At 56.8% G+C, this 23,271-nt stretch overlaps 7 protein-coding genes across 7 annotated transcripts; 4 read left to right on the top strand and 3 right to left on the bottom strand.

Moving 5' to 3' along the window:
- Nucleotides 1–1,402: 1,402 nt before the first annotated feature.
- On the top strand, nucleotides 1,403–2,105 carry BKCO1_8500033 (uncharacterized protein; the record flags this gene model as incomplete). Its single annotated transcript, XM_020279601.1, has 5 exons — nucleotides 1,403–1,544; nucleotides 1,593–1,652; nucleotides 1,784–1,841; nucleotides 1,897–2,034; nucleotides 2,085–2,105. Coding segments are annotated over 5 exons (419 nt in total), but the record flags the coding sequence as incomplete, so codon positions are not given.
- Nucleotides 2,106–2,904: 799 nt separating this feature from the next.
- Nucleotides 2,905–8,441, top strand: BKCO1_8500032 (glycosyltransferase family 66 protein; the record flags this gene model as incomplete). Its single annotated transcript, XM_020279600.1, has 9 exons — nucleotides 2,905–3,058; nucleotides 3,112–3,192; nucleotides 3,283–3,876; nucleotides 3,931–5,092; nucleotides 5,142–5,408; nucleotides 5,753–6,043; nucleotides 6,094–6,855; nucleotides 6,914–7,824; nucleotides 7,891–8,441. 9 exons carry the CDS (start codon nucleotides 2,905–2,907, stop codon nucleotides 8,439–8,441), a joined length of 4,773 nt encoding a protein of 1,590 aa, XP_020125534.1.
- Nucleotides 8,442–9,419: 978 nt separating this feature from the next.
- On the top strand, nucleotides 9,420–16,106 carry BKCO1_8500031 (pre-mrna splicing helicase; the record flags this gene model as incomplete). Its single annotated transcript, XM_020279599.1, has 1 exon — nucleotides 9,420–16,106. The coding sequence occupies one exon, from the start codon at nucleotides 9,420–9,422 to the stop codon at nucleotides 16,104–16,106; it is 6,687 nt and encodes a 2,228-aa protein (XP_020125532.1).
- Nucleotides 16,107–16,416: 310 nt separating this feature from the next.
- Nucleotides 16,417–17,295, bottom strand: BKCO1_8500030 (ctr copper transporter family protein; the record flags this gene model as incomplete). Its single annotated transcript, XM_020279598.1, has 3 exons — nucleotides 16,417–16,871; nucleotides 16,930–17,134; nucleotides 17,191–17,295. The coding sequence occupies 3 exons, from the start codon at nucleotides 17,293–17,295 to the stop codon at nucleotides 16,417–16,419; spliced, it is 765 nt and encodes a 254-aa protein (XP_020125533.1).
- Nucleotides 17,296–17,796: 501 nt separating this feature from the next.
- On the top strand, nucleotides 17,797–18,570 carry BKCO1_8500029 (3-hydroxyanthranilate-dioxygenase; the record flags this gene model as incomplete). The annotated part of the gene is made up of 2 exons (XM_020279596.1): nucleotides 17,797–17,990; nucleotides 18,063–18,570. The coding sequence occupies 2 exons, from the start codon at nucleotides 17,797–17,799 to the stop codon at nucleotides 18,568–18,570; spliced, it is 702 nt and encodes a 233-aa protein (XP_020125543.1).
- Nucleotides 18,571–18,765: 195 nt separating this feature from the next.
- On the bottom strand, nucleotides 18,766–20,988 carry BKCO1_8500028 (origin recognition complex subunit; the record flags this gene model as incomplete). The annotated part of the gene is made up of 6 exons (XM_020279595.1): nucleotides 18,766–18,871; nucleotides 18,928–19,806; nucleotides 19,854–19,975; nucleotides 20,025–20,295; nucleotides 20,357–20,805; nucleotides 20,860–20,988. 6 exons carry the CDS (start codon nucleotides 20,986–20,988, stop codon nucleotides 18,766–18,768), a joined length of 1,956 nt encoding a protein of 651 aa, XP_020125554.1.
- A 154-nt stretch (nucleotides 20,989–21,142) lies between these two features.
- Nucleotides 21,143–22,282, bottom strand: BKCO1_8500027 (coiled-coil domain-containing protein 75; the record flags this gene model as incomplete). Its single annotated transcript, XM_020279594.1, has 2 exons — nucleotides 21,143–21,961; nucleotides 22,022–22,282. The coding sequence occupies 2 exons, from the start codon at nucleotides 22,280–22,282 to the stop codon at nucleotides 21,143–21,145; spliced, it is 1,080 nt and encodes a 359-aa protein (XP_020125549.1).
- Between the last annotated feature and the right edge of the window lie 989 nt (nucleotides 22,283–23,271).

Below are 23,271 nucleotides of genomic sequence, written 5' to 3'. Positions count from 1 at the left end.
ATACTAGTTATTAATAATTTAAATAATTTAAATTAATAGTATTAATAATTATAGTATTTTATTATTATATTAATATATTTTATTATTAAATAACTAAGTAATTATTAATATAATAATAGTAAAAGCCTAATAATATTATAATAAAATATATATATTTAATATAAAAAAACTTATTTAAGAATTTAAACTTTTCTAAGTAATTAAAGTAAAGTATAATAAGATAAAAGTAGTTTCTTTAAATAATTAAACTAATACTAGTAACTAAAAGGCGGTTAAATTCATACGGTATTTATAGTATGCTTTCGTAATTTGAGCGCGAGCGCGTCTTTTCTCCTTCTGCTTTGCATCCTCAGAAAACCGGGCTATAATGTGTTTCAGGCCTGTACCTTACTGACCCTTGATGGATCCTTGCTGCCGCTCCTACTTACATCGCTCGCGTAGCAGCCTGCAACCCGCCGTGCCCGCCATTGCGGCACAATTCCGCGCCCGTGCCCCAACTGACCACCGTCGCGGTTGCTCCATTGGCCTTGCATGTACAGCGCATCCAGGGCGGCGGAAAGACGCGCGCGTTTGAAATGGTGGCAGAGGCAGGAGCTTTGTTGTTTGGAGTCATGTGGCGATGGGGCGCGGTCGTTCCTGCAATTACCTACAAAATAACAAAGGGTGAACCGTGAGCGAGACGGCGTCAGAGAAAAGCGGCAGGAGCGGCAGCTTCCCGCAAAGACTGCCTCCTCAACGACGCGAGCTAGACAAGCTGGGGAAGGATGGTTTGGCGCGGCTCGTATTAGTATTTGATCAAGGCGGTGCGAGCCGGCGGCAACGGCGAGGCAGCGAGGCAGCGAGGCAATAAAATGAGGCCGGAACGCACGGCATGCAGGCTGCACGCCAAGAGGGCCGCGCGGATGAGAAGGCTTCATCAACATGGGCTGGCAGAGCCAAGTGGTGGATGCGGCCACTGGTTACGCAGTGTCGGCTTGTCGCATCCGCGACACGTGAGAGCCCGGTGGCGCGAGCTCGAGGTCCGTGGGCTGCGCAGCCAATGGCCGTGGCTTTCGGGGGCGCAGCGCTTACGTGCATCGGCGTCCAGCTGCCGAGTCGTGCGAAAGCCAAGATTGGGCCAAGCGCGCGCGAAAAGCTTCGCCCTGCCCGGCGACGGGCCCGTCAAGCCCGTGGGTGCAAGCTGCGGACAGGGCTGGTGGCACAGTGGCACAGTGGCTCAGCTGCGTGCAAATGGCCGCACGCAGGCGCAGCAGCGGCGCAGCACGGCCAGTGGCGCGCGCTGCTTTGGGCACCAGCGTGCCAGTCTCGTGCGGAGGCAGCGTCAGGTGCGCCAGCTGTGGCGGGTTCGAGATTCGCTTGAGTCTGGTGCTGATCCGCCCGGCTGCTAGTGGATAAATCGCAGCCTTGTCGCTCTCACCTACCCTCCCTTGCACCCATAATCTGTTGCTTCCCGCGCCTCCGACCCGACTCCGCGTCTCGCTCTCCACACCCGTTGCGCCTGTAACTCAATACTCGTCACCTTCGACTCACCACACTCCTCGTGAGTGCGCGCGCGCCCACCCTGCTCGTCAACCCAGCTGACCGCGTCATAGACCGGAATCCATCATGTCGAACCAAGGATACTACCAAGGGCCTCCGCCCCCCCAGCAGGCGTAAGTCTCTCTGCGCGTCCACCGAGCGCCTATTGTCCTTGCGACACCATGGGGCACTCTTCGCGACAGAAGACCTGCAGCATCACGTAGCGCTTTCGCGGCTGGACCAACGGCTGACTTTGTGTACCTAGCTACTACCCTCAGCAAGGCTACCCTCAGCAGGGCTACCCGCAGGGCCCACCACCGCAGGTAAGGAAACGTGTATCCCGATAGAGTTCCCATTCAGCAACTGATGTGTTTGTAGATGCAATACCCGCAACAACCCCAGACCGTCATCGTGAAAGAAAAGAAGGACCGTGGCTGCCTGGGAACTTGTTTGGCAGTTCTTTGCTGCTGCTTCGTCTGTGAAGAGGGTTGCGAATGCTGCGCAGAATGCTGCGAAGTGAGTCCCTCTTGAGAGGCCAATGTATGGCTCCGGCTAACAAGCGCTAGTGTGCCGAGGACTGCTGCTAAATGGACAACTTCGGCGTCAATGAAACGGTTGTTATGAGATGCGAAGAACATTCGCGTCGCTTGCCCGGACGCTTGCGACAGCCCATACATATTGCCCCAGAGCCGGCCTACATCGAGTCTGGATTTGATACCCATAACACTCCGGCTTGGGAACTGTTGGGCGTGAACAGCTGTGGGGGCACCTGTTTGGGCGTTTTGGGGCTTCTTATGGCATGCACCGGCAATTGCTAGAGCCTACTACTATTATGTGATCCTGTGCTGCGAACGACATTGCAGTTTCTTTCTTAATTTCTGATGACAATCCATTATCCCGTACTCACGACGATATTGCTTCCACCAGCGTGCCTGCAAAACATGTCATTCGCAACAGCCGTGACAACCGTGATGACTGTTGATCGTAGCCGGTCGCCCAGGCCTTAGAAGTCCAAAGGCGCCTATGCGACCTGATCCAGCTACCGTGCGCGTCCGAACACATTGCGGGGCGAGACGAGGCGAGGCCGGTGCATTATTATTGGAGCCCCTAGACATTGCAGCGCGACGGGTATTGGATTAGAGCACCACGAATAGCGAGGGATGGATTGACTTGCTCTCGACTGACGTGCGCAAGCTAGACGGCAGTGAAGCGGCGTTGCAAAGCGGACGCTGCGACAAGGCCTGGGGTGAGTTCGGCAGGGGAAGTCTTGGCGCTGACGATTGGCGGAGCTCTAGGATAGGTGTTCGTTACGCGCGGCTCCAGCGCAAGCTCCAACAACACCACTATCCTTCAATTGCCTTTGCCTTCGCAACCCAGAGTTCGACCATGGGTACCGCCGCGGAGACAAGCCTTTTGGAGGGTGCCACGGGTCGGAATACCCGGGGCATGCTCCGCATCATCATCTTGGCCACCATTGCAGCTGCCGCCGTCTCCAGCCGTCTGTTCAGTGTCATCCGTTTCGAGAGCATCATCCACGAATGTTGGTACCCCGGCTGCCTCCACGCGCGCACTTGCTAATTGAATGTCTCGCAGTCGATCCCTGGTTCAACTTCCGCGCCACCAAGTACCTTGTCAAGCATGGCTTCTATAGCTTCTGGGACTGGTTCGATGACAGTACGCCTCGCGCTGCGCCCCCTCTCCACCCGCACGGCGTTCACAATGCATACGAAAGAGGAGTACGTTACTGATTTGTGCTTTTTGTAGGAACATGGCATCCATTGGGTCGTGTCACTGGCGGTACTCTCTATCCCGGTCTCATGGTTACCAGCGGTGTCATCTACCACGTCCTCCGCTTCCTGACCATCCCTGTCGACATTCGGAACATCTGCGTGCTTCTAGCGCCTGCCTTCTCGGGTCTGACGGCTCTTGCCACTTATCTGCTCACATCTGAAATGTCCGAGTCTCCGTCGGCTGGTCTCCTCGCCGCTGCGTTCATAGGCATTTCCCCCGGCTACATTTCCCGTTCGGTTGCTGGAAGCTATGACAACGAGGCTATTGCCATTTTCCTGCTGGTCTTCACCTTCTTCTTGTGGATCAAGGCGCTGAAGAACGGCTCTGCTTTCTGGGGCGCCCTCTGTGCGCTGTTCTACGGCTACATGGTGTCTGCGTGGGGTGGATATGTGTTCATCACTAATCTGCTTCCATTGCACGCTTTTGTTCTCATCTGCATGGGTCGTTACAGCCCGCGTCTATACGTTAGCTACACGACCTGGTATGCGCTGGGCACGCTTGCCAGCATGCAGATTCCTTTCGTCGGCTTCTTGCCTATTAGGAGTAGTGAGCACATGGCCTCTCTTGGTAAGCAACACGCGGATCCCATCCTCCGGTTTTCTTTTTTCTGACCTATATTAGGTGTTTTCGGCCTGCTGCAGATCGTTGGCTTTACCGAATGGGTCAGGACGCAGCTCCCGACCAGACAGTTCCAGACTCTCCTCCGCAGCCTGGTTCTACTGATTTTCGTCGTTGGTTTTGGTGGCCTTGTCCTCCTTACCGTTTCTGGCGTCATTGCTCCCTGGACTGGCCGTTTCTACTCGCTCTGGGACACGGGATATGCGAAGATTCACATTCCCATCATTGCTTCCGTCTCCGAACATCAGCCTACTGCCTGGCCTGCTTTCTTCTTCGACCTGAACATGATGATCTGGCTCTTTCCCGCTGGTGTCTACATGTGCTTCCGCAAGCTCACCGACGAGCAAGTCTTCATTGTCATCTATGCCGTCCTGGCCAGCTACTTCGCCGGCGTCATGGTTCGCCTCATGTTGACTCTTACGCCGGTTGTTTGCGTTGCGGCGGCCATGGCTCTTTCCCAGATTCTGGATTCCTACCTTGTCGTGCAGACTCCCGCTGCAGTTGTCAAGGCCAAGGCCAAGGAGAACGGAGCGAGCGTCGAGGAGGTTGCGTCTTCAATTCTGCCAGCTTCGCTACGCTCCACTCGTGAGCCCCTCGTTGGCATCTACTCGTACGCGTCGAAGCTTACTATTGTCGCGTCGACCACCATCTACCTGCTCCTGTTCGTCCTGCACTGTACCTGGGTTACGTCGAACGCGTACTCGTCCCCTTCGGTCGTTCTTGCAAGCAAGCTTCCTGATGGAAGCCAGCACATCATCGATGATTATCGTGAGGCTTACTACTGGCTCCGTCAGAACACACCAGAGAACGCCAAGATCATGTCTTGGTGGGACTATGGTTACCAGATTGGTGGCATGGCGGATAGGCCTACCCTTGTCGATAATAACACGTGGAACAACACCCACATTGCCACCGTTGGCAAGGCCATGAGCTCCCGTGAGGAGGTCAGCTATCCCATCATGCGCCAGCACGAGGTCGACTACGTTCTTGTTGTCTTCGGTGGCCTCCTTGGTTACTCCGGCGATGACATCAACAAATTCCTGTGGATGGTCAGGATTGCCGAGGGCATTTGGCCTGACGAGGTCAAGGAGCGTGAATTCTTTACGCCCAGGGGCGAATACCGTGTCGATGACCAGGCGACTCCTACCATGAGGAACAGCTTGATGTAAGTCCAACATCTCTACGGCCGCCGTGCTTAGCTGACAATGTTTCAGGTACAAGATGTCCTATTACAACTACAACTCCCTCTTCCCCGCTGGACAAGCCACTGACCGTGTCCGCGGCGCTCGTCTTCCTGCTGAAGGACCGCAGCTCAGCACTATCGAGGAGGCGTTTACCAGCGAGAACTGGATTATCCGCATCTACAAAGTCAAAGACTTGGATAACCTCGGCCGAGACCACGCCAGTGCTATGGCATTCGAGAAGGGCAACAAGAAGAAGCGTGCCGCCAAGAAGAAGGGCCCGAAGGTCTTGCGAGTTGAGTAAGACGCTGGATTGGATGCAGGGTTGCTTGCTTCTCTCTTATTAGCGGAAAAATGAAAAGGATTTAGATGTGTATATTACAGACGCCAGGAAAGCAAAGGCGTGAGAAATACCAAAAAATGCATCACTGCTGGCGGTGGCCCACGAGCATGGTGGTGCCTCACTTTCATTCACACCCATAAGCGAGAGCGGCCGGTGGTTGGTGTCACTGCCCATCCCATGACACCAATGTCGTTTGCCCGAGTCTCCAAAATCTTCAGCTGCCGCCCAACTATTTAGTGCCTCTTGTTGCACTGCACACGCCTTCGCCGTTGACGCTGTTTTGCCGCTCACATAAGTCAAGTACCGCTCCTCCGCACCTGCCCCAGGCCCTCACCTGGAGCGCCTGCTCAATCGCCGACTTGGCGACTGGCTTTCCTGCGTCGCGCCTTCCGACAGAGGCTGACATCCAGTACCTAGTGGCACCGCGACGATCCAATCGCTTCTTTTCGCGGAAGCCGCAGGTGCGGCCGTTCATTGAATTCGACGCTTTCCACTACTCCAATCCGCTCCCAAACCCACCTCACAGCGGTATCGAGGCGCCACCGCCACCTCACTACCTTCCATATCGCTACGATCCCGCTGAAAGCTTAATGTCAGGATGCACCCTTCTCCCCGCCGAGTATCACGCTGACATATCGGCAGACTCAGATCCCCACACATCTTGTCCGATTCCTCTCTTGAGGCTCTCGTACCCGGCTTCTCAGTGGACAAGTTCATGAAACACGTCACAACGCCGAAGGAGATGCCTTCACGCTCCCCTTCTCCACTTTCACCTGGAATACTTCCTGCCCTGCCCGCAGGGAACTGGGGGCCAGACCCTCCTCGCGGCTATCCTTATGGCAACCAGCTTATGCCTCCACCTCACCTGCAACACCCTGGCTTCTACGGACCTCCGCCGTGGCTTCTGCCGCAGCCGATGATGCCGATGATGCCACCGCCACCTACAGATCGTCCACCATCACACGGGCACCCTCCTCCGCCTGCTCCTCCTGCGCCTCCCCCGCCATCCCATGAGCCCGTACAGCCGAAGGGGATCACAGTCTCACACACTAAAGACTCACCGGCGGCTACATCGACTGCCTACTTTGGAGATTCTTACAATCTCAAGATATCCGACCATCGCTCGAGCCACAAGCACGTGGCTCTGCAATACCACATCTGCTCAATCTGCCGCAGACCGCGTTCGAAAAGATATCAGGAGCAGAATCCTCCAGTCCCGGGTCAACAGATAACTCCTGAACCTTGCCGGAAGTGCCGATCAGCCATAAGCTCAAGCTCGAGTGAGGACGACGGGATGGTCATAACCAACAAGCCAGGAAAACGTGCTGTCAGAGAGAGTGAGAGTATTCGCATTGTTGCTATGGAAGACAAGGATCTCCGCAACCGTCGACGTCATCGGCACAGGTGAGTTAGGTCTTCTTTGACGTTGAGCACTAGAGACTGACACTGAATTTTGAAGTAGGTCTGGAAGCAGGACCAGGCTTGTGGTTCGGGAGCGGCGTTCCAGTAGCCCTGCATCCCCGCGTGGCCGTCATCGAACGGCTGATCGCCAGGATGTCATTACCATTGAGGAGACCGAGGAACATACTCGTAGGTCGCACGGAAGACCCAAAGGCCAGAAGAGAATCCATACAAAGGATTCGGAGGGGGATCGGCGGAAACCTCCTATCAATCCCATGAATGACGACTCCACCTTGATTAGGCGCACCAGGGAGCTGTGTACACACTCTGTCAGCCCGGAACCAGCAGTGATTCGTGAGCAAAGGTACTCAGCAGTTGTACAGAATGACCCTCCTTCTCGACCAGGTCCAAACCGAAAACCCTCTGTGCATCGCCAGGTGAGCGATGCCGAGCGTCGCCTCCGTGAGCACCCACAGGCCTTCCGTCATGGGGTCATGGTTTCTGCTGGCCACAACGATTCACTCCGGCATGTACAAAACTCTCATGCACCTGCTATGCAACCACTTCCGCATCCTAGATCGGAATTGAAGTATAAGGAAGATCCTTCTCCACCGCGTCGACCACGCGAGCAAAGGCGACACACGATCGCTTATCCATCGTACGGACCTGATGAGCACTCCACCAACACAAAAGTGCGCGGAATCCTACGGTCTCACAGCCGACCTCAGCCGAGGCACTGGTCGCCATCCCCAGAAAAGGGCCCCAAGGGGGGTGACATTGAAGAGGTAGGTGTTAGCTACGAAGGTCCACGGGTATCGTTTGCCCCGGAGCCTTCAAGCTCTCATCGGAGAGCCAAGTCACAGCATTACGAGCAAGTAGAAGCTCGGACTCGTCCGGTTGAGAAGAGCGCGCGAAGGCATAAACCACATGCCGATGGTCACATCAACAGTTCAAAGTCTGTCCCTGACACTGGTAAGTGTCATCGTTAGCAACTAAGCTACACTTCGCTGAAGGATGCTAAGTAGCGTCCAAACCTAGGATCTCACCGCTTGAACGACTATGGATACTGGCAAGAGCCACCGCGAATGAGCTCTCAGTCTCGTCACGACGACGCAACGCACAAACTAGACCAAGACGCCGCAAAAGGCCGCATTGCTCGTAAGGCCTCTTTCGGCGATGATTTGGATACTGCCCCAGCCAAGCAACGTGTCCGCTACGTCCACACCCCTGATCACATCACGTACTACCGATCACCCACGCCTCCTATTGGAGCACCTACGCCCGAGGCAACAAAGTACACGGACTATTCAGGAACGCATCCCCTGCCGAAGCCACTTGAGAGCACGGTACCATGGTCGCAGAGGTCTATAGGTGAAAGCAGTAATGCGAGCGGCGGTTCGTACAAGCTGGTCGATGTCAGAGATATCGGCGTCGTTGACGAGCGTGGCCGTACTGTGAGGGTCCGTGAGATAGAAGAGACCCATCACCCAAGAAAGGAAAGTGACCGGGGCGGAGACCATGAAGCTAAAGGCAGGGACAACCCAATCGGCCACAGAGCAGTTCAGCATGCTGGTTGGAGAGATGTATGAATGGCGTGGAGCAACAGTATCCATAGGTTGTTGCTACGGCAGGATCCGGTAACGAGCCGATTGCCTTGCGCAGAGCGTGCGCGTATTATCCGAGAAAGTGAGAGGGTTGAGGCATTGGGGACTACAAGTGGCTATCCAAGGTACCAAGGTACGAAGTATTGAGTGGTGAAGCTGGATCTGACGACTGGAGCTCATGCGGAGCCAACGAAGTCGGTTTTCCAGGTCGCACATCGGCGGTCGCACAGATAGAAAGCTATCATGATAGGAAAATGGCATTTTAGAAACAGAGCACGGTAGTAGTAGTGAAAGAGTGCAACTGCATGAAGAAAAGCTGTCTGGACCTACATCTGCGTCGAGACTTCTGCTTCGACTGCCCATACAAAGGATCGCCGTAGGTTAATTTCTTTCTACACCCACCGTGACCATGTCACCTCTCACCACATCGATCAATCTTAAGACTCTCTGGCTCTTGCCACTCGCTGACGCTCCGTAACTCATCGAAAACAAATACTATTATTACTTTAGGCATATATATAAGTAGATGAGGAAAAAAAATGACTTACGGCAATCGTTTGTGTGGACAATCAAAGCAAGTGTGCCGACGTAGATTTAGGGTTGAACGGCCTTTCTTCATAAGCAGATATAGGGATGCAGGTGGGTGAATTTCTTTCGTCACCCACTGCGGTACAAGTGAGCGGCGTGCCGCTAAAACCAAAGCGGAAGTGGCGCGCCAAGATTGCAGCTTGGAGCTCCAGCATTTTCGCGTCGACGGCCGACAACTGACATCCGTCCTCCACCTCGCCTCCTCTGCGCCACCGTCTCCCGCATTGCCCGTCCATTGCCTGAAACTCGACGCGCCCACAGGCAATGAGACTCCCGACTCGCACTTAATCCGAATATCCACTACCTCACGGGTCGTCGAGAAGACCATTTCTTCATCGCCACGCCGGCGCGACACCGTAACATAATCCATCCACCATGGCGCAGGATCCGAACAGGCTTGCGCAGTTCAAATATGCGGCCATGTCCAACCTGGTCCTCCAGGCGGACCGGCGCTTCGTGACACGGCGAGGCGACGATGCCACGGGTGACCCGGAGTCGCTGGCAGGCCGCATTAGCATCAAGGAAATGGGTGGCCGTGTGGCTCGCGATAGCGCGCCGACGGACAAAAAGAAGAAAAAGCAAGGCGGCCTGGCCGACATCGAGCGTGGCGACATCCACGAGGGCGAGGACGTGCTTGAACGCGAGCAGAAGAAGCGCAAGCGCGGCGAGCCGCAGCAGTTGCGCGGCACCGGCATCCTGAGCCAGGCGGACTTGCTCGTCGAGGACCTGCGCTACCGGCCGCGCACACCTGCCACCAGGGCCACGTATGAGCTCATCACAACCATCGTGGGCAGGCATCTGGGCGACGTGCCGAATCACGTCGTGCGCAGTGCCGCGGACGCGGTGCTGGAGTACTTGAAGGATGAGAACCTCAAAGACTTCGACAGGAAGAGGGAGGTCGATGACATCTTGGGGTCGACTATGGGCTCAAAAGAGTTCAACGAGCTTGTCAACCTGGGCAAGAAGATCACCGACTATGACGCCCAAGACGATGACGAGGAAATGGGCGATGCGGCGGATGGGGCTGCCGGCGCGGACCTAGACGAGAAGCAGGGTGTTGCGGTCGTTTTCGATGAGGATGACGAAGATGACGAGGAGGCGGGCCAGACATTTGAGGTTCGGGATGAGAATGACACCTCGGACGAAGAAGAAGGAGACTTTGCTGAACGGCAGGGCGCTGAGGGGGCTACAGCTGCTGGCGGCGGTATTCTAGCTGAAGAGGAGGGCGGCGACAAAGTGGAAGGCGAGGAGGAGATGATCATCGACGGCGGTATGGACGCATCCGCGGCGGAAAAGAAAGGCGCGGACAAGCCGATCCCGGCCCACGAAATCGATGCATATTGGTTACAACGCCAGATTGGACAGATATATGAGGACGCACATATCCAACAGGAAAAGACCCAGGAAGCACTGCAGATACTGTCTGGGGAGACCGAGGATGATGAGGAAAAGCCACTCCGCGAGATCGAGAACGATCTCATGGAACTTTTCGATTGGGAACACCACGAACTCGTCGCGAAGCTCGTTACTAACAGGGACAAGGTTGTATGGGTCACCAGATGGCGTAGAGTCGAAGATGACGCCAACGCGCGGGTAGCTGTTGAAAGGGAGATGATTGCCGCCGGACATAGGAGCATCTTGAACGAGTTGCGGTCAAGGGAAGAAGCACCTGCGGATGCGCCTGCACCGAAGAGGATGAAGGTCGATCTCATGGACATCGATGTTCCCAAGGCAGAGGAGAAGCCGGACGCCGCCAAGGATAGCGGGTTGGTCGGTGGTCTCCAACCCAGGAGGCTTATCAACTTGGAAAATCTGGTTTTTGAGCAGGGGAATCACCTCATGACCAATCCAAATGTCAAGCTCCCCCAGGGCTCAACGAAGCGGACCTTCAAGGGCTACGAGGAGATACACGTTCCGGCACCGAAGCCCAAGAGAGACCCCAACGATCCGCCGGACCTGCCTGTCAGTGAGTTGCCTGAGTGGGCGAGAGTCGGGTTTGGTACCTCGAAGAGCCTCAACAGGATTCAAACCCGCTGCTACCCCACAGCCTTCAAGGACGACGGCAACATGTTGATTTGCGCGCCCACCGGTTCCGGAAAGACGAACGTTGCCATGTTGACCATGCTCCGTGAGATCGGCAAGCACAGGAATCCGGAGACTGGGGAAATCAACTTGGACGAGTTCAAGATCATCTACATTGCCCCCCTCAAGGCCCTGGTGCAGGAACAAGTCGGAAACTTCGGCAAGAGGCTTGAGCCATATGGCATCAAAGTCTCTGAGCTTACAGGTGATCGTCAACTTACCAAGCAGCAGATTGCGGATACCCAAGTAATTGTCACGACCCCAGAGAAGTGGGATGTCATCACTCGCAAAGCCACCGATACAAGCTATACGAACTTGGTGCGGTTGATTTGCATCGATGAAATCCATCTGCTGCACGACGATCGTGGTCCCGTCTTGGAAAGCATCGTCAGCAGAACCATCCGCCGCCAAGAGCAGACGGGCGATCCCGTGCGCCTCATTGGTCTCTCTGCCACCCTTCCCAACTATCGTGACGTTGCCAGCTTCCTGCGGGTCGATCCCGTCAAAGGTCTCTTTCACTTCGACGGGACTTTCAGGCCTTGCCCTCTGAAGCAGGAGTTCATCGGTGTCACCGACAAGAAGGCCATCAAGCAGCTGAAGACGATGAACGATGTCTGCTACACAAAGGTGCTAGAGCAAGTTGGGCAACAGGACAATCAGATGCTCATTTTCGTCCATTCGCGAAAGGAGACGGCCAAGACGGCCAAGTACATTCGCGACAAGGCTTTGGAGTTGGAGACGATCGGACAAATCCTGCGCAGTGATGCTGCCAGCCGGGAGATTCTCCGGTCAGAATCCGAAGGTGTACAGAACGCGGATTTGAAAGATGTGATGCCCTACGGTTTTGGTATCCACCATGCTGGTATGAGCCGCGCTGACCGTACCTCCGTGGAGGATCTTTTTGCAGATGGTTCCCTTCGCGTGTTGGTTTGCACTGCTACGCTGGCTTGGGGTGTCAACCTTCCTGCCCACACAGTCATCATCAAGGGCACTCAGATATACTCGCCTGAGAAGGGTAGCTGGGTTGAGCTAAGCCCGCAGGATGTGTTGCAGATGCTGGGTCGTGCCGGTCGTCCGCAATATGACACATACGGTGAAGGTATCATCATCACGACGCAATCCGAGCTACAGTACTACCTGTCACTCATGAACCAGCAACTCCCCATTGAGTCGCAGTTCATGAGTAGGCTAGCCGACAACCTCAACGCCGAAATCGTTCTTGGAAACGTCCGGACGCGAGACGAGGGTGTCGAATGGCTCGGTTACACTTACTTGTACGTCCGTATGCTCCGTTCACCAGGACTCTACAGCGTCGGTGCCGAGTACGAGGACGACGAGGCGTTGGAACAGAAGCGAGTCGATCTCATCCACTCGGCCGCTGCTGTGCTAGAAAAGTCAAACCTTGTCAAATACGACAAGAAGAGCGGCAGATTGACAGCTACGGAGCTTGGTCGTGTTGCTTCGCATTACTACATCACCCACAGCTCCATGGCTACCTACAACATGCACATCCAGCCCAACATCTCTACCATCGAGCTTTTCCGCGTCTTCGCTCTCAGCGACGAGTTCAAATACATCCCGGTCCGCCAGGATGAAAAGCTTGAACTTGCCAAGCTCTTGGGACGTGTTCCCATTCCGGTCAAGGAGAGCATCGAGGAACCCCACGCCAAAATCAACGTTCTTCTGCAGGCCTATATCTCGCGTCTCAAGCTTGAAGGCCTGGCTCTGATGGCCGATCTTGTGTACGTCACCCAGTCGGCTGGTCGTATTCTGAGGGCAATCTTCGAGATCTGCTTGAAGAAGGGCTGGGCTCACGTCGCGAAAACGGCATTGGATCTGTGCAAAATGGCCGAGAAGCGCATGTGGCCCACCATGACGCCTCTCAGACAATTTCTCAACTGCCCCCGCGACATTGTGCAGAAGGCTGAACGTATCGACGTGCCCTGGTCGAGCTACTTTGACCTTGACCCGCCGCGTATGGGTGAGCTTATGGGCCTTCCTCGTGCCGGCCGTACCGTCTGCGCCCTTGTTGAGAAGTTCCCTCGCCTCGAGATCCAGGCCCATGTTCAGCCAATGACGCGGTCAATGCTACGCATGGAGCTGACCATCACCCCAAACTTTGTGTGGGACGAGACTTTGCATGGCAACGCCGAGAGCTTCTGGATCATCGTTGAGGACTGTGATGGTGAGGAGATCCTCTTCCACGACCAGTTCCTTCTGCGTCGCGAATACGCCGCCTCGGAGGTGAATGAGCACCTGGTTGAGTTCACGGTCCCCATCACGGAACCGATGCCTCCTCACTACTTCATCACCGTCGTATCCGACCGGTGGATGCACTCGGAAACGAAGATTGCCGTGTCCTTCCAGAAGCTGATCTTGCCGGAGAAATTCCCTCCGCACACTCAGCTCCTGGACATGCAGCCTTTGCCCGTCGCTGCCCTCAAGAGGCAGGATTTCACCGGTTTGTACCCCAACTGGGAGCGGTTCAACAAGGTCCAGACCCAGACGTTCCCTGCTCTCTTCCAGCAGGACGACAACGTCTTCGTCGGCGCATCGACCGGCATGGGCAAGACCGTGTGCGCTGAATTTGCTCTGCTGCGGCACTGGGCCAAGGAAGACGGCGGCAAGGCAGTCTACGTCGCCCCCTTCCAGGAGTTGGTTGACAGCAGATACAAAGACTGGAAACAACGCTTGGCAAACGTGGCCGGTGGCAAAGAGATTGTCAAGCTTGTCGGTGACACGACCTCGGACCTTCAACTGCTGCAACAGGGTGATCTCATCCTCGCGACCCCTCAACAATGGGATGTCATCTCGCGGCAATGGCAGCGCCGTAAGAACGTCCAAGCAACGCAGCTCTTCATTGCCGATGATTTGCACATGCTTGGCGGACACGGTGGCTTCGTCTACGAGACGGTAGTGTCGAGGATGCACGCAATGACGCTGCAGCTGGAGTCCGAGATGCGTATTGTTGGCCTGAGTGTCTCGCTCTCGAACGCCCGCGACATTGGCGAGTGGATTGGGGCTACCAAGCACACCATCTTCAACTTCGCTCCTGGCGTTCGGTCCGTGCCGTTGGAGCTGCACATCCAGTCCTTTACCATCCCCCACTTCCCGTCACTCATGCTCGCCATGGCCAAGCCTGCCTACCAGGCGGTGCTGCAGATGTCACCGGATAAGCCCGCGATGATTTTCGTTCCGAGTCGCAAGCAGGTGAGGAACACCGCCCTCGACCTGCTTGCTGCCTGCGTTGCCGATGATGATGAAGATCGCTTCCTGCATGCCTCCATCGAGGAGATGCAGCCGGTGCTGGAGAAGATCGCCGAGCCCGCCCTGGTCGAGTCTCTCTCGCATGGTATTGGCTACTACCACGAGGCTCTGTCAGCCTTCGACAAGCGCGCGGTCGAGCACTTTTTCCGTGTCGGTGCCATTCAAGTTCTCCTCGTCTCGCGTGACTGTTGCTGGGAGATCAACGTTAACGCTCACCTGGTCATCGTTATGAACACGCAGTTTTTTGAGGGCAGAGAGCACCGCTACATTGACTATCCCATCAGCGAGATCCTGCAAATGTTTGGCAAAGCCGGGCGCCCGGGACAGGAGAAGCTTAGCAGGGGTGTCCTGATGGTGCCTGCCGTCAAGCGTGAGTACTACAAGAAGTTCTTGAATGAGGCCCTTCCGATAGAGTCGCACCTTCAGGTCTTCCTTCACGATGCGTTCGTCTCTGAGATCAGCACCCGCATGATATCGTCCACTCAGGATGCCGTTGACTGGTCTACCTATACCTACTTTTACCGCCGCCTGCTTGCGAATCCCAGCTACTACGGTCTGACCGATACCTCGCACGAAGGTCTCAGCGCTCACCTGTCAGAACTGGTCGAGACCACTCTCAAGGATCTTGTTGACGCCAAGATTATTGAGCTGGATGAAGACGATGATTCCATCACACCGCTCAACCCAGCCATGATTGCCGCCTACTACAACATCTCCTTCATCACCATGCAGACTTTCCTGTTGTCGCTCAACGGGCGTACCAAGCTCAAGGGTATCCTCGAGATCATCACCTCGGCAACGGAATTCGAGGGCATCCAAATCCGGAGGCACGAGGACCATGTCCTGCGTCGCGTGTATGACCGTCTACCGGTCAAGATGGCCGAGGCGTCATACGAGTCGCCGCACTTCAAGGCGTTCGTTCTCCTGCAGGCTCACTTCGCGCGCATGCAGCTCCCGGTCGATCTGGCCAAAGACCAAGACACGATTTTGAAAAAGGTTCTCCCGCTTTTGCAGGCTTGCGTCGACGTGCTCTCGTCCGACGGACACCTCAACGCCATGAACGCGATGGAAATCTCCCAGATGGTGGTGCAAGCCATGTGGGATCGCGACAGCCCGCTCAAGCAGATCCCGCACTTCGACAACCAGCTGGTCGAAGAGGCCAATGCGGTTGGAGTTCAGGATGTGTCAGACTTCATCGATGCCATGGATCCGGAGGCGCCCAACAACAAAGAGCTCGTGCGACGGCTCAACTTCTCTGGCGCGCAGCTGGCCGACGCGGCGCGCTTCGTCAACGAATTTTACCCCGACCTGTCAGTCGAATTCGACGTGCTGGAACCCGATGACATCGCGGCCGGCTCGCCCGCGTACCTCGATGTCACGATCACGCGCGAGATGGACGATGAGGAAGAAGAGGCACCGAAGACGAGGGCTGTACATGCGCCTTTCTATCCTGCCGACAAGACCGAGTCATGGTGGCTGGTCGTTGGCGACGAACACACCAAGAGCCTACTTGCCATCAAGCGTGTCAACGTCCAGCGCGAGCTCAAGGTCAAACTGGAATACGTGGTCCCCACGGCCGGCGACCACGAGCTGACTCTGTACCTGATGAGCGACAGCTACGCGGGCGTGGATCAGGCACCGACGTTCAAGGTTAGTGTAGCGGAGGGCATGGAGGAGGACGAGGATGAAGAGGATGAGGAGGACGAAGAGTAGGATGGGTCGAGGGGGCTGGTTGTTTGACAGAGATTTCAGTGCTTACTGGTTGGGAATTGCAAAACCGGCGTTGAATGTCGTTAGGGAAGAACTGGGTTGATAGAGCGTAGCATATCCTAATGGGCTACTTCAATTGTATTCACTGCGTGTAACATACGATCACCAACTTCAGACTGGGTGGCTGGCTCGTTGCTTCGTGCGGGCTCTCCACAATTCATGCTTGGCTCTGCGGTATTTTAAACCTCGTTGTCTGCTCTCGTGTCTTGCATAGCGTTTGAAATTCCCTTATCTACCATATAATTTCCTACTCTTAATGACACGCGACGGTCTTGGTGGCACTTGCGCCGCCGCCCCCGCTGGCGTCTCCGAAGGCGAGGTAGCCGACAAAGGCACCGACAGCGACGGCGAGCATGACCCAGCCATTGTAGGTCATGAAGAGGAGCATGATAAAGAACGAGTAGAAGACCTGGACGGCGTAGAGCACGGCCTTGATCACCTTTACCCGTTTTTCCTCGCGCGCCGACCAAGCGACGACTGCGCGGCCGCCGACGCCGCTGTTGTTTGCTGTTGTTGTTCCGAGTAATGAGCTCGATTCGTCAAAGCGGCTGTCTTCGTCGACGACTGAATGGATGCGAGGGTCTTTTGGGGTGGAATGACATGGTGGGATTTGCGTAAGCCCGGTTCTTTCTCTCGTTCCATTGAAGGAATTGAAGGGCAAGAAACTTGGACCGGGGGGTACCCCGATGGAGAAGGCGACGGAGAAGGCTGATGACTTGAAGCAAATGCAGAGAGGGGCATGGGAGAGGAGAGTTGGGGAGCGTACCAGGCACGCCTGAGCCACCAATTCTAACGCCGCCCTGACGCGCGGCGACCGAGGCCTCGTAGCGGCGGGACATCTCGCGCACCAGCTCGTAGCCGGCGCACAGCACGACGACGCCGGCCAGCGAGACGATCAGACTCCAGGTCGAGCCGACGTGCCAGGACCGGAACACGATGCAGAGGTCGGTGGTGTCCCAGGTGAAAAGCATCTACAACCGCGCTCGCCGTCAGTATGCAGCAGTCGGAGACAAGTCGAGAGACGAACATTCATGTTGCACTTGGGCCCGTCGCCCATGTCCATGCCGCCGTGGCCGCCATGGCCCATGTCGCCGTGGTCCATATGGCCGTGATCCATGTGTCCGTGGTCCATGACGGTGGTGGTCGAGAAAAGCTGTGTGGTCGAGGTGGGAGGTGAGGATTGACGCGATAGCTATGGGGGCTCGGGTAAGCTACGGGCAGCCTCGTCGGCGCCGACGCCACGGGCGACTGACACATGCAGCGATGAGCAAATAAGAGGTGGTTTCATCGTCTGACAGATGCAGCGGCCCGTGGCGTAACGATCGTGCTGAGGGCCGACACCAGCCAACTCCAAGCCAACCCCACGCCGACGCCCTGTCCTTCTCCTCGCCCGCGCGGCTCGTCCGCCCCGCCCGTGCCAGCCAAGGCGGCGACTGGGGTGGAGCCAGCGACCGGGCCATAGCTCCCGCGCGTCTCACGTCACGCTGATCCGCGTTTCGTGATTTCTCATCCACCACCAACCGCCCCGCCTCCGCTTTCTTCAGATGGCTTGACTGCACAACACAGAGTCACAGTTGCTCGATATCCAAGTCGTCTGGCATCTTGCCCGCACCCGGCCCTCGGCGTTTCGCAAATGCAACGGCCCCTCCGTCCCGCCGTCGCCGCGGCGCGTCGCCTCGCAACCACCGCCACCTCGCGGAGACGCGCTATCATCCACACACCCGCTCTTGCGCCAGTCAGTCATGTATTCGCGACGAGGTTCTTTTCCTCCACCGTGGCGGCGCTCGGTGTAGGCGGTCTCCCTTTACCCATCAATCTGCCGAAATGGTAAAGAAGCTCTTCCGATTTCCTCCGTCACTAGGCCCGGCCCCAATGCTGATGCCTCTTCTCTACTTACAGGCTCGCCGAGAACGGACACCTCCTCCAACCGCCGGTTAACAACTACTGTGTCACAAATGAGCATATGACGGTCATGATAGTGGGCGGACCCAATGCTCGCACCGACTACCACATCAACGGCACGCCCGAGTGGTTCTACCAGTACAAGGGGCGCATGCTGCTCAAGGTCATCGATGAGGAGCACGACTCGCCGACCAAGCCATTCCGCGACATCTACATTGACGAGGGGGAGATGTTCTTGCTGCCGCCCAACGTGCCGCACAATCCAGTGCGCTTCGCGAACACAGTTGGAATCGTACTCGAGCAGCCTAGGCCGGCGGACAGCGTGGACAAGCTGCGATGGTACTGCCAGGGTTGTGGCGGCCAGGTGCACGAGAAGAGCTTCCACTGCACTAATTTGGGCACGCAGATCAAGGAGGCCGTGAACGCCTTCAAGGAGGACGAGCATGCGAGGACATGCAAGAAGTGTGGGACGCTGTGCGATGTTGTGCCAAAGCACGCGTCGTGAGATTGTACCCAAATGAAGTGCCGGTTTTGCTGACAACGCAAGGACAAAGGCTACCTGAAGAATAAATACCGGAAGAATGGCAGCGGACAGGAATGCCATATTCCCATAATTTGCACTGGTGGGGTTGAGAGACGACTGCCGTGGGCTGAGCAATTGTGTTTCTTATAGCGATGCTTCCTACCATGTTCTGCTGGACTATAGGCCTTTCCAAGCCAATTTGGTAACGTGATCCGTCTTCTTCCTGCTGGCTTTGATAAGTCCAAGGTACTTCAGCTCAGCGAGCGACCGCTGGAATAGCGCCCTATGATACTGTCAACAAAACTCGTTGCTCATGCATGGCGCCCAGGGCTTGCTCACATGGGCATGCTCTGATCTTCCTCGTCCTCGCCGACAATGGCGTTGAACGCAAGCCACAAGTCGTTGACGTTGATGAGGTTACCCGATTCCAGGTACAACTGATATAAGATGGCCGTCGGTGGTTGGGTCGACGAAAGAGACCCCTCTGTGCCCTTGGCCCCCTCACAGCAGCTACATCCCAGGTAATCGTGTGGCGCCGACAGCGCCCTCTCAACTGCAATGCGCGGTTTTGGCGTGAAGACGTCCCTATGTGGGCTTCTGAGGTCGTACATGACCACCTCATGGAGGAATAGGTTCTGAGGCTGCACCAGCATGTTTTCAAAATAGGCCACCAACCAGCCATGGAGCTCTTCGACGATCTCAGAATAAGCAGTGTCGGTGGCCGAAAGCGCGGACTTGTGCTTGCTCAGCTCGACCTTCTGCGCGACAATTGTCGTGCGCGTTGTGTCGTGGCGCACATCGTGAGCACTGCGCAGCGGCTGGCCGGTAGTTCCAGTGCTGATAATGAGCTCGTCTAGTTTGCCTTGAATTGTTGTAACCTTCTCATCCTTTGCAACTGATGCGGCGAGGACCGCGAGAAGATTGGAAAGCACATCGGAAGGGGCCTTCTTGACAGCGAGCAGGAAATCCCGTATCAACGGAGATCCGTTAAGGTCGCCCGAGGCTGCACGAATGTAGAGAGCGGACACAGGCATTGGCGAAAGCCTCGGGATAGCGTCGCAAAGACTTTTTAGGGTGAGGCACGCGTTCACGATGCCCTGGATCTTGTCTTGAGTGGTGATAATGTGCTCTTTGGCGTAGTCGAAGAGGTCCTCGTCGGATTCAAGTAGACTGCGTACGGTGGCGGCATCACGCTCATCCAACAAGTCCTCGGCCAGTCTAATACCGTCAGCTCTGGGTTGGGACTGACGATTCGGAGGTCGTACCCCTTGAATGAGTCTACGTTTCGTAGGGCCTCGATTTCATCACCGGAGACTTGCTCATACTCCAAATCTGAGCGGAGGAAAATACTTAGAGGGTTTGCAAAGAAGTGAGACATATAGGCATACTGTTTGGCGTCAGCTGGACGCCCGGGAGCGGGACAGACGGACCCTGACCTTCAGCGCATCGACAAACGTGTCTACGCTTTGTATGTGGTCTTTGTGCCTGTCAAAAGCTTGGCGGCTCAATTCAGGACCTAGCCAAAGAGGGGCACCGCCATCGATGGTCTTGAGAAAGACCTGCTCCAGCACCTCGTCCGCCTGCGCAACGTCGAATTTGTGCCCCTCAAGACACCGGATGGCAGCGCTGGGGAGCTTTTCTTGGAAGCCCTCGACTGACGTGGCAACGCCAAACAGCAGAACGAAGGGGATGCGATCTTGCCAGGAGCTAGAGACGGATCAGCCAGGAGCAAAAAAAAAAAAAAGGTAAAGCCACTGAAGCAGAGTACCTCAACAACTGGATGGCATCGGCTAGGAGAGGGCCCTCGAATGCCTCGCTGTCCCGGAAGGTGACGACAACACGGGCTGGGTTCGTCTCTTTGCACCAATCCAGAAGCAATTGCAAGTCATAGTTGAGCAGCTTGGGGCCCTTTCGCCGGGCAGCTACAAGCTCGTCGCCATCGTCATCGTCGGCAGAAGTGGCCTTGCGGATGAGATGCTTGAGCAGAGTTTTCAAGTTCGGGCACTCGCTCGAGGTCAGGGCGACGAAGGCGCTCCCGGCCTCGCCCACAGCCCTCTGGGCCAGGCTGTCGAAGAATTGGGCATGCGATGCGATGCTGGGGCCGGCAACGACCAGGCCGGTGGGGATTTTCCGGGGTGCGCCCTGGCCGAAGGCGGCCGCGTTGATGTAGTCGACGATGGCGGTCAGCGTCGCGCGGTGCACATGGTCCACAATCTCCTGAAAAGGGTAAGCGGGCAGGGGGTGTCGGCGGCGGGGAGGCTTACTACGTACGTCGATGCGCTCCTGCTGCGCGTCCCAGAGCTCGCGGCACGTCTTTTCGCGCAGCTCCCGGGACGTGCGTCGTCGCTTTGCCGGCCTCTCGTCGCGCGGCTTGAAGACGTAGCATTTTTCGTGTTCCATGCTGAGCGGGTTGCAGGATGGTGGGTTGCAGGTCGTCGTTGGTGCCATGGAAGCGCGTGCAGCAAGCGCGCCCTCACGCCCTCACGCGCGCACGTGCCAGCCGGCCCGGCTGTCCGTCTCATTGGGTATCTACTTTGTATAAACTACAGCCACTTCAGTCGTGGTCCTCTTCCGTCAGGCCCGGACAGCTCTCCATCTCCTCTTCGTCGGCGTACTTGTACTTGCACCAGAAGCAGTAGTTGTGCTTGTCGCGGAGATACTGGACGGCCATCTCCAGCTTCTTGTGCGGTTCAAGCGCATCGAACTCTTCCAGCTCGGTGTCTTCCTCGCCAAGATCCTCGTGCACGACCACCTTGGCCTTTGCCTGCTTCCCAAGCCCGAGCTGGTCGTCTTCGTCCTCCTCGTCGTCGTCATAAGTGGGTAAGCGCGTCAGCCTCTCCCCGAGAGCCTTGCGCATCAACCCCTCGCTTTCCTTCTCCATCCGGAACCGCACGAGGCCACGCCAGACCAACGGGATATTCTTCAGCGGCGTGCTCTTGTCAACAACGGTAGCATTCGTAGCCTCGCCTGGCTCTGTGTCCAACTTCTCGGCCGCCTTCTGCGCGCCGATGAACTGGCCCTCGGAGCGCTTGTTCTTGCGCTCCTGGGCCATGCTTGCGAAGTACTGTTCCTCAGTCTCCTGTTCAACCTTGGCCTTCTTCGCGTGCTCCTCGTAGACCTCGCGCAGCTTGCGCTTCTTCTCGGACTCCATGCCGATGCCCTCGCGGCCGTCCTTGATCTGGACCCGGACGGGCTCGGCAACGCCGTAGTCGCTCTTGCCCAGCTTGCCGCCCTCTTTGAAGCCCATCTTGGCCAGCATCTTGAAGCCCTTGTTGGAGCTGTCAATGGCTTTGTTCAGGGCGGCCTCGCGGGTGGCGGCTGCTTCTTCCTCCTGCTCACGCTTCGTCTTGTGGTTCTGGCTTCGCTCGACTCTCTTTACTAGGGGTGAGTGAGTGTCAAACAGGGCAAGACGCAGGTGGGCGTGGCAGCTTACCTCGCGCTTCTCGCGCTGCAGTCTCTGCAGCGCCGTCTCCTTCTTGCCCGGCTCCTCGATGATCATGTTCATGTAGTCGTCGTCGTCGTCGTCGTCGCCGTCGCCGCCGTCCTCGCCGTCGCTGTCGGCTGCCGCGGGGGCAGCAAGCGCCTTGTCTTGGGCACTGTCCGACTCGTCTTTGGGGTCGGGCGACCCATCTCTGGGGCTGGGCGACTCGTCGCTGGGGGCGGGCGACTCATCTTTCGGGTGGGACGACGACATGTTGACGCAGCAGGTGTGAATAGAGAAAGTGGTGAAGCTGTGACCTCATAGGCCCTGGCAGGGTTGGTCGGAGGCTCGGCGGCCGACAGGAACACGGCGCCCGGGCGGATTTCCAGCAGGTGAGGCCCGCGAGAGAGCTCGGCAACCCCGGCGACAGGAATGCTACCGTACCGTGCCCACCTCAGGTGCAGCCTCTCTCGCAAGCCACGGCGACAAGGCGCACTTCCGTTTGGCTCGCGTGACCCGGCGCCACCGCTGCGCCGTGCTCCTGCTCCTCAGGTGCATGCCCGACCCGGCATGGCTGCAAGCATCGCCGCAGCGTTCAGGGCAGCTGCGAGCGAGCACGCCGCGCTAAGCAACCGCTTGCCTCTTCCAGCTGCCGTCGCCGAACGCTTCGACCCTCCCTGACCCTCCCGTGGTGATCCCCCCCGGGCCAATCTCCTCTATTGGATCCTGGGGTTGCAAATGCGGGGAATCCTCATCAAACGACACCTCGACCTCTGCGATTCCTGCGCCTCGGCTGCGCCCTTTGACCAAGACGGCGCTGCTTCGTTTCGCCTCCACCACCGCGCTCAACACTGCCGGCTGACCAGGCCATGGCTACCCAAAACGCCCTCGCTGCCCTCGCTGCCCTCGCTGCCCACGCCTCGTGCTGCAGCCCTCTGAGCCGCAGAATCGATCCCCCAGGTCCCGGGCGCCAGGGTCCCCTGCGGCGTGCTGTGTAACGGCGGCTCCTGTGCAGCCGAGCTCTCACCTCCACTGGTTCCATGCAGCTCCCCAGCCCTGATCTGCAGCATGTGCCCGTTCAAATTTCTTTGATGCCTCGGTTCTCTTGTGCCAACTAGGCTGTCTTTTGATGCTGGCCCGTACGAGATGCCTCATTGGCCCACCTCGTCCTGACAGCACTGGCTATCCGCTGACGGTCCCTGCTTAGCCTGCGCACCTGGCGTCCATTCAACAAAGGAAGCTGTCTTTGCCTCTCGGTTGGC

Source organism: Diplodia corticola (assembly GCF_001883845.1).
Source record: "Diplodia corticola strain CBS 112549 chromosome Unknown scaffold85, whole genome shotgun sequence".
NCBI classification, from domain to species: Eukaryota; Fungi; Ascomycota; class Dothideomycetes; order Botryosphaeriales; family Botryosphaeriaceae; genus Diplodia; species Diplodia corticola.
Note: the sequence above shows the minus strand (reverse complement) of the source record. Positions and strands in the feature narration are given on the sequence as shown.